This window comes from Plasmodium gonderi (assembly GCF_002157705.1).
Source record: "Plasmodium gonderi DNA, contig: Chr06, whole genome shotgun sequence".
Taxonomy (NCBI): domain Eukaryota; phylum Apicomplexa; class Aconoidasida; order Haemosporida; family Plasmodiidae; genus Plasmodium; species Plasmodium gonderi.
In genome coordinates, this window is record NW_021628931.1 from 75,954 (window position 1) to 85,394 (window position 9,441).

Sequence of the window (9,441 nt, forward strand, 5' to 3'; positions counted from 1 at the left end):
TTTTTTTTTTTTTCCCCACATTGGTATTTTACACTGTTTCGTAAAAATTAGCAAATATATAATGTTCCTTTAAAAAATAAGGAAAAAAAATAAGGACGAAAAATAAGGAAAAAAAATAAGGAAAAAAAGTAAGGAAAAAAAATAAGGACAAAAAATAAGGAAAAAAAAAAAAAAAAAGCTACTCAATTGATGCTTACGAAAACATATCAAGTCTTCAACTGTACCACATTATAAAATTAACTATAACTTATAAATAACCCTTTTTCTTCACATTCTCAACATACTTTTGATTATCATATCCCAACTAGAACGTTTTCAGGTCATCTACAAATTGATTTTCTGCACAGTGCATGATATATGTATATGTATATATATATGTATGTATATGTATATCTGTGTATGGAATTGCAGAGGCACCCATCAGACATATCTACGATGTCTTACGGCACCACCAGAACCCTCGTTGTATTCATTACACTTCCGTGCTTTAACAAGATCCCTAACACCCCTTCTCCAGTATTCAATGAAGTAGTTGCGCATCTTTCTCCTCCAGAAATGGTTTATTTCTACCCTCCGCTTACTCCAGACAGCTCGGGTTCTATTTATATAATTAACAAATTTAACTGGATCAGATGGCCCACGATCAAGAAACATGTGAAAATGTTTATGGTGCCTTTTTTCAAAACGCAGAAATACAGATGTCATACATCTATATACATGCATCCAAACCCTTGTCTTAACACTTTCAGGTATTTGACAATTGCTAGCTATATGGTCACAAAATTCCTTTGCTTTTTCTTGCATATGAATATATTTTTTTCTTTCCTGTCTATGTACATTACTCCAAATGATAAACATTTCATTAACACTTACAGTGTCATCCAAAATTTTAATTCTTTCATTTATTTCTTCTTCCGAATATTCTCTTAGCAAATCAGAATCTTTACAACCATAAGGTTGTGCTTCATATGGATACATAGACTTGTAGTTTCCTCTTCTCATCATCCATTCCTTTCTTCTCCACATATCTGCATACACAATTTCCATATCATCCATATGGATTGGAAAATCGTATGAGCTATCTATGAAGCTACACTCATTCTGTTCATTTTCATCTTCTGATTCTTCAGATCCTATGGTATAACATGATCCATCACTCATATCAGATAAGTCTTCATAACTCTCCGCCATTTTTCTCGTCCTTCTAATGTTATCCTTTTGTCTTGGTTCTGCCTGTAAAGTGGATTAAAAAATGAACAAAAAAAAAAAAAAAAAAAAAAAATTCTCTGCATGCTTAGTGCGTTACTTTTTGCTATATACAAAGACACAAGAAGAATAAAATAAAAAAGGAAGTGTATAAAAAAAAAAAAAAAAAAAAATCATCACATATCAAAGCGGTGCTTCAATAAAAAAAAAAAAAAAAAAAGGTCCTCACTTGGAGTACACAAATTAGAAGGAAAAGAAAGAGCACATTAAGAGATCCGAAAATTTTTAAGCCATTTATGAGGTTCTTCTTCTTCTCCTTTCTCATCAAAGAAGCAAAACTTTTTTTTCTGCTTTTCACATTATAGTCCCCAAAATTTTTTATTCTTAAAGAAAATATCCCGTAGCATGTTTCCATGTTTTTCTACATTTTTGTGAAAAAGAAAAAATCAGGAATCCACAGTTGTGTGTGCTGCTTACATAATAGGTGTCTTTGCATGTATCTACAAGCACATGCAGCGGCAGAAGTAGAGAAGTAAAGAAGTAGAGAAGCAGAGAAGTAAAAAAGCAGAGAAGTAAAAAAGCAGAGAAGTAAAAAGGCAGAGAAGTAAAAAAGCAGAGAAGCAGAAACGCATATACACGTACATGTATCTTCACATGCACATATTAAGTTGTAACTCACCAAGTGCTAAGAGAAAAACACAAAAGGGGATAATCTATGTGAATAAAAATTTTCTGTCTAAGGAACCATCAATAAAGTTACACTAACTTATCCAGGTCCTTCTCAAAAAGGATAACAGAATCAAAAGAGGCGCCACCACTGCCACCACAAAATGGAAAAAGAAAAAAAGAAGAAAAAAGAATATCGAATTTTTTTCAGTTCTTATTTTTTTCAGTTTTTTTTTTTTTTTCTGATATAAAACAAATCTATGTTTTTATTTTTTCTACTTTTATCTGGAACGTCGAATGTTTACTTTTTAAAATATTCCAAAAAAAAAAAATTATAATCTCGTAAAAATGCGATAAAATATAATAAAATACAATCGAGTAGAAACAAAACAGAATAAACTAATTTAGCCACGTGATGGCTGCAGAGAAATCTAATTTTTGCTCCTATTAAAACAGTCAAAATTTTTAACCTTTTTTCACGATAAAATTAATCAAAAAGTGCAATAATGAAAAAAAGAAAAAAAAAGAAAAAAAAAGATACAATAATCTAATAATGATGGGTATATAAGAGGGGCTTACTTTGTATGCAAACCCTTGAATGCATTTATTAATAGATTTGTTCTATTTTTTATATGCAATAGGAATTGTCGTTTTTCTCATATTATTTATTTTCTGTACGGCACTCCAAATTGAACATAATAGAGCACTATAAATTTATGAACCTCTTTTTTTTTTTTTTTTTTTTTGTCATAAAATGAATAAAGTTTATTTATGCGTCAAATGAGAAGAACAGTTGGCAACAAAAATATTTTCATTAATTACGAAAATATGTTTAGTGTTACTAATGTAGCAGCATTTATCACTCTCTGCAAGTAACATGTGATTTTAACCATGTTTAATTTTTACTTTTTAATTTTTACTTTTTAATTTTTACTTTTTAATTTCTCCTTTTTCAGTTTACATTTATGCGTAAAAAGAAATATATTAAGGAAGAAGGAGATGATGGCTCCTCGCCCCCCACACTCAAAGTGTCATAAAAAGTATCGAAAAATAAATATACTTAATTAGAGTGTATGTCTTCTTCTTCATCATTCCTATGGCCTCTGGTTCATCGCAAAGAATTTTTTTTTTTTTTTTTTTTTTTTTTTTTTTCTGCTTAACATTCGTGGTTAATTGTCCTAGCGCAATTTCTCCAACTGTGTCATTTTTGCAAGCTCGACTTTTCTCTAAGTTTAATAAAATTAAAAACGCAAGAAATAGTAAAAAAAAAATCACATTCAACCACCAGGTTATTATCATTATTATTTTTTCCCTTATTTTTCCTGTACACCCTCTTTTCTATTTTATACTCCAAAGCGTGTTGCATGTGAAGAACACGTACCTATTATTCTATACAAAACTACACTTATTGAAAGGGCAACTATTCATGGTAGCAATTGTCGGTGAAACATTTCCTATACACCTTTTACTACACTTATTTACAAGGTAGATAAAAATAACTTGAGTTTACCACACAGAGGGGAGGGGGTTATTATATATATCTGTATGATAATTCACAAGACTAATTTGTTTTTTCATTTACCACAATTAAGGAAATGTTAAAAAATTTTCTTCAATTTCTCTCAAGGAAAAAAATTTTTTTGACATTAGAAAAAAAAAAAATATGCACATATATAAAATAATATATCTCTGCGCGCACATATATATATGTGTGTGTAATTTGCCCATACAAAAACGTATGAAAAGGGGAAAAAGGAAAAGGAAGATATATAGTCATATAACAGTAATTATATTTAACAACACAAATAAAATAAATATTCATCTTTCCAATCATCTGCAACAAAAGGTATATCCTATCCCACCACACACACTTCCCTTTTTTTTTTTTAACCACGATCTTCCAAATTTATTAAAACATCCATTGGGATTCATATATAGCACATGTTTCCTAATTCGATTTGCCTCCATTTTAACATAATGGAGAATTTTAAAAAATGTATTATTCTCTATATCCATTTCGAAACATAAAAAAAAAAAAAAAAAATTGTCTATAAATATATATAAGAAGAGGTTAACGAGAAAATATATGTACACAAGGGGACTCATGAACGACAAACGACAAGGAAAGACAAGATAAAAGACAAGACACAAAAATAACACGTCACATATATTCTACTACCTACGAATTGTGCTCACAAAAGATAGTTACAAAGTAGGGTGACAGTGTGTGTGGGGGCGAGGGGAGTGAGAGAGTGAAAAAATTCTTCTTCACATTATCACCACTTCAAATTCTACCCTTCCAAGATAATAAAAAAAAAAAAAAAAGTCACTCAAAATGAATACATTTTTTCTGTGTGACATGGTGGGTCTTCTCTCTTGCTCCGCTAGTCATAAGGGATCTACTACCTCAGGGTACACACACCATAATGTTGCAAAAACACATTTATTAAGACTGTTATTCGGTTTGGTAAAACATCCATATATACATGATTAACCAATGTATATAGAGAAATGACAAATGATGTATTCGTTCATCCATTCAACAATTCACCGCTTCACAGATTCACTGCTTCACAGGTTCACCACTTCACAGGTTTACCACTTCACAGGTTTACCACTTCACAGGTTTACCACTTCACAGATTCACCGCTTCACAGGTTCACCACTTCACAGATTCACCGCTTCACAGGTTCACCACTTCACAGATTCACCGCTTCAACGATTCACCGCTTCAACGATTCACCACTTCACAGATTCACCGCTTCAACGATTCACCGCTTCAACGATTCACCGCTTCACCTCAGTTGGCATGAACCAGAAATCTTTGATAGGTGTCCAACCTGGTAAATATATTTTCCTTCCAGTAGCTATACATCACTATTCTAAACTTGCTGCATTTAGCCTTGTAACTATTTAAAAAATCAATAAACTTCCAACGGTCTGTTTTTCCATGTTTTAAAAATTTATGTATATGTTCAGCAAACATTTTTTCATAATGTAAAAATATTCGATTCATAAATCGGTGAGCTTTTAACCACTCCTGTTTTTTTACTTCACTTGGAATTTCAAAAGCATCAGATAAACAATCGCAATATGTTAATAGCATTTTTCTCATACTATAAAATTTTCTCCTCTCATGTTCATTTGTGTAGTTCCATATTATATACATATCCTTAACATCTACAACAGGTCCTAAGTTGTAAATTTTTTCATCTAACAATTCTTCAGAGAAAGGTTCAGAAAAATCATTATCTTTACAACCATATGAATTTTCCTTCATAGGACAGCAACCTACCTTACATCCATTCCATTTCCCTAATCCTCGCGTAACATTTACATTCACATCATGATCTATTCCTTGAAACATTCTCCCATCTAAATTATTGGGTTTACTAAATTGTAAATCAAATAATAATTCCCCTAAATGTTCATCAGAATTATTCTTCACACTATAACTCATGGCATTTTCCACAGGTTTTTCTAAACCATCTTCTTCTTGTTCAACATCATTCAAAGCATCTTCCACAGCATCTTCTACACTATCATATAACGAATTTTCCATACTATCATACAAAGAATCTTCCATTTCATCATAAAAAGAATCTTCCATTTCATCATACATGGAATCATCCACATCTATATCAAACGTATCACCCAAAGTATAATCCAAATTTCCTTTCATAATGTCATCCAAGGTGCCTTTAGCAATGTCATCAAAGTTATTAGTTGCAATGTCACCTCGTCTATCAGATGTAATGTCCCCAAGTCTATCAGATGTAATGTCCCCAAGTCTATCAGATGTAATATCACCCAGACCTTCAGATGTAATTTCGCTCAGACTATCAGATGCAACATCACCAAAATTGTCCAGTGTAATATCACCAAAATTGTCCAGTGGAATGCCATCAAAATTGTCCAGTGAAATGCCATCAAAACTGTCCAGTGTAATGCCATCAAAATTGTCAACTGCTATATCATCCAAACTGTCAATTGTTAGGTCATCCAAACTGTCAATTGCTAGGTCATCCAAACTATCAGATGTAATGTCACCCAAACTGCTAGCCACAATATCGCCAATCGGAATTTCACTCAAGCTTTCCGTTTCAGAATAAATCAAATCATCTTCCAAATCAATTTTTACATCTTCATCCAAATTATCTTGCAATAAATTTTCCTCTACATCATCTACAGAATCAATTACAGAATCATTTATAGCATTATCTCTAGAACATACCACATCATCATTTCCAGAATTTACCATACTCTCCTCCTCAATTACTTCATCCAAATCTTCAGCCTCAGCGTCTAAAACTTCATCCAAATCTTCAGTCTCAGCATCCAAAGATTCATCCAAATCGTCAACCTCAACATCTAAACCTTCATCCAAATCATCAACATCTAAACCCTCTTCCAAATCGACAGTCTCAGCATCTAAACTCGCATCCAAATCGTCATCCTCAGCATCTAAATCTTCATCCAAATAACCACCCTCAGCATCAATCAAGGCCACATCCAAAACATCTTTTTGGTCCATTTCTTCAATAGCATCTTCCAATTCCTCTTCAACCACAGGTTTCACCATACATGCAGCCTCATCTTCCAACATATCTTCCTGCACATCTTCAACCAATTCTTCAACTACACCTTCAGCTCTATCATTGTCTTCTTTATCTTCTACTTCTTCTTCTTCTTCTTTCTCTTCTACTTCTTTCTCTTCTACTTCTTCTTCTTTCTCTTCTATTTCTTCTTCTTTCTCTTCTATTTCTTCTCCTTCTTCTTCTATTTCTTCTTCATCCTCCTCTTCCTCTTCCTCTTCTTCCTCCTCCTCATCAGCTTCTTCATTTCCATCATCACTACTACCTTCATCATCAGCATCTGTACTTTCATCTACATCATCTACACTATGCACTAAATCCTTATTGACCTGTCCAATAATGTTTCTTATGTGCTCCCTGGATGTGACATTTGCCGGGCGCATTATTCCTTCAAAAATCTTTTCATTTAGATTTACATAAAGAATTTCATCAGAACTTCCATCGATATTATTACCAATCGTGGAGTCATTCGTAGGTTCAACAACAGAATCAACTGTGGAATCTACACTAGAATCAGCTGTAGCATCTATACTACCCACAGTCTCGAGTACAGTATTACTACCTTCAGCACAATTCTCACCACTGATTAAGTTCTTATCACCAGTACACGTATCCTCATTTGTTGATGGAACATTTTCGGATACATGCTCCGACAGAATTCTCATATGCCTATCCCTTTCATCATACAACTGCTGATTCTGTGGAATGAAAAAAAGTAATTAAAAAAGAATATATAAAATGAAATAATAAAAATGGTGCACTTTTTAGGATAAACAAGGTTGCACGTTTTCTCAGCAAAAGAAATAATTAATAGTGCATAATGAATAGTGAATAGCGAATAGTGAATACGGAATAGTGAATAGCAAATAGTGAATACGGAATACTGAATGGCGAATAGTGAATACTGAATAGAATGCAAATGGGCCATTTACAAACAATTATAAAATAACCTTACTTGTAATAAAATATATAAAAAGGCAAAACAAACTATATTAGATCGCTTAAAAATCTTAAGACTTCTCATGGTCACAAGTTTTTATTAGCTTCTTTTTTTTTTTTTTTTGTTTCTCCACCTTTTTACGTTTTTTCCTAATTGTTAGAAAGAGTGGATATATATTATAGATGTGGAGGCTAAACGGTAAAAAAAAAAAAAAAAAAAAAAAAAAAAAAGCGTGTTTTTTTTTGATTTTCTTCTGAATATAAATCTACATAATATGTATAATAGTATATACTATATGTGATATTATTAGAAAACGTCAAAACTGTCGTAGAGTGCCAAAATTGTCGTAAATTTTTTCCTTAACTTTTATATTCTTAAATTTTTCTTCTTTTTAAAAAAATTTTATTTTTAGAATTGCTAAAATACACGTAAGATAATTTTTTGCAGGCGCCTCTTCACATGCCATTTCTTTAAACATTTAAAAAAAAAAAAAAAAAAAAACGATAATAAAATATTAATATTAATAGAAAAAATTCCAGAAAAATAGAGAGGCAGCCTCATGCTTTATATATATATATTTCTTGCGTAGATGTAAAAAACTACGAAAGGGCCCCAAAACAACTTAAGTTTAAATTTATTGGAGAGAAAAGGTGAAAAAAAAAACATACAGAAATGATAGAGCACTGTTATATATGCATGTAAAAAGTACATATATATATATATATATACATACCACCGTTATGCCATAAATACAGTATGCATCCATATATGCTGAATAAATTTTGGGGTTCTATTACTCTCACCCCCAACCCCCACACAACATGATTGATTCCCTTTTTTTATTTTTTTTTTTTTACATATTTCACCATTCATGCATGTAGAAAAAAGTTTTTTTTTTGTACTACTAATCAAAATTCGCTAAAAAAAAAAAAAAAAAAAATGGAAATATATATTTCTAAATTAATGTTAAAATATTCATAATACATTACTGAACTTTCAATAATAATCCATTTTTATACATATGCACATTTTTGAGCCTAATCCTAAAACTCTTCACATTGTCCCCCTTTCCATACCTCCAAAAATAAAATGCGAACGAAAATAAACACAAAAATGTTGTCATAAATAAAAAAAAAAAAAAAAAAAAAAAAAGTATGACACAAAAAAATTATGTTAATAAATTATATTCCCGTGGTATATATATTTTTTTTTTTAATTATTTTTTTTTCTTTTTTCCAATACATAACTCTACAAAATTTAGGTGTAGTTTAAATTTCATGTAACATCAGTTCGGGCATTAGAACGGGTTTGAAGGAATGAGCACAATGTACTCATATATATCTGTACCCAAAAAAATATACACATAATTGTATACATATATATATACATATACATATACATGTGCAAATAAACATGCACACATAAATGTATATCTACACAGGTGGAAAAGAAGGGCATAAATAAAAACTATTCACTATATAAACATGAAGCTATTTAATTCATTCTCAAATTATGTCAATAAAAAACAATAATGTTTTCTGAAAAAAAAGTTCTAAAGAAAAAATACAACTGCATAAAAATTTATATTTTTATTTTTTTTTTTTTTTATTTACTTCTCCCTTTCATCTTTCCCATTCCTATGGTATGTGTATCTGTTCCCATCATTGTATATCCTTGCTTGTGATTACTTTTATTACATTTTCACAAGGAGAGTGAGGAGATATATGTAAAAGGTGAGGAAATGAATGAATCCGACAAAATTAGCCAAAGGGAAAAAAAAAAAAAAAAAAAAAAAAAAAAAAAAAAAAAAAAAAAAAGAAAAAGGGTTAAAAAAAAAAAAAAAAAAAAAAATAATAAAAGTAATAAAAAAAAAAAAAAATTATACATTCCGTTTTAGTCGTCGAATGGATATTTCTTTTTCCTGTCTGCAAAAACGTGAATGTTGGGAAAGAGTAAAAAAGTCCCTAGCCTTCTACTCTTTTTTTTTTTTTTTTTTTTTTACATCATTTTACATTTATAATCCCCCAAGACACA

General features: G+C 30.7%; 2 protein-coding genes across 2 annotated transcripts; both read right to left on the reverse strand.

The window, feature by feature from the left end:
* Positions 1–420: 420 nt before the first annotated feature.
* Positions 421–1,621, reverse strand: PGO_060100 (Phist protein; the record flags this gene model as incomplete). The annotated part of the gene is made up of 2 exons (XM_028686654.1): positions 421–1,233; positions 1,436–1,621. 2 exons carry the CDS (start codon positions 1,619–1,621, stop codon positions 421–423), a joined length of 999 nt encoding a protein of 332 aa, XP_028542455.1.
* A 3,051-nt stretch (positions 1,622–4,672) lies between these two features.
* On the reverse strand, positions 4,673–7,491 carry PGO_060110 (Phist protein; the record flags this gene model as incomplete). Its single annotated transcript, XM_028686655.1, has 2 exons — positions 4,673–7,165; positions 7,423–7,491. 2 exons carry the CDS (start codon positions 7,489–7,491, stop codon positions 4,673–4,675), a joined length of 2,562 nt encoding a protein of 853 aa, XP_028542456.1.
* Between the last annotated feature and the right edge of the window lie 1,950 nt (positions 7,492–9,441).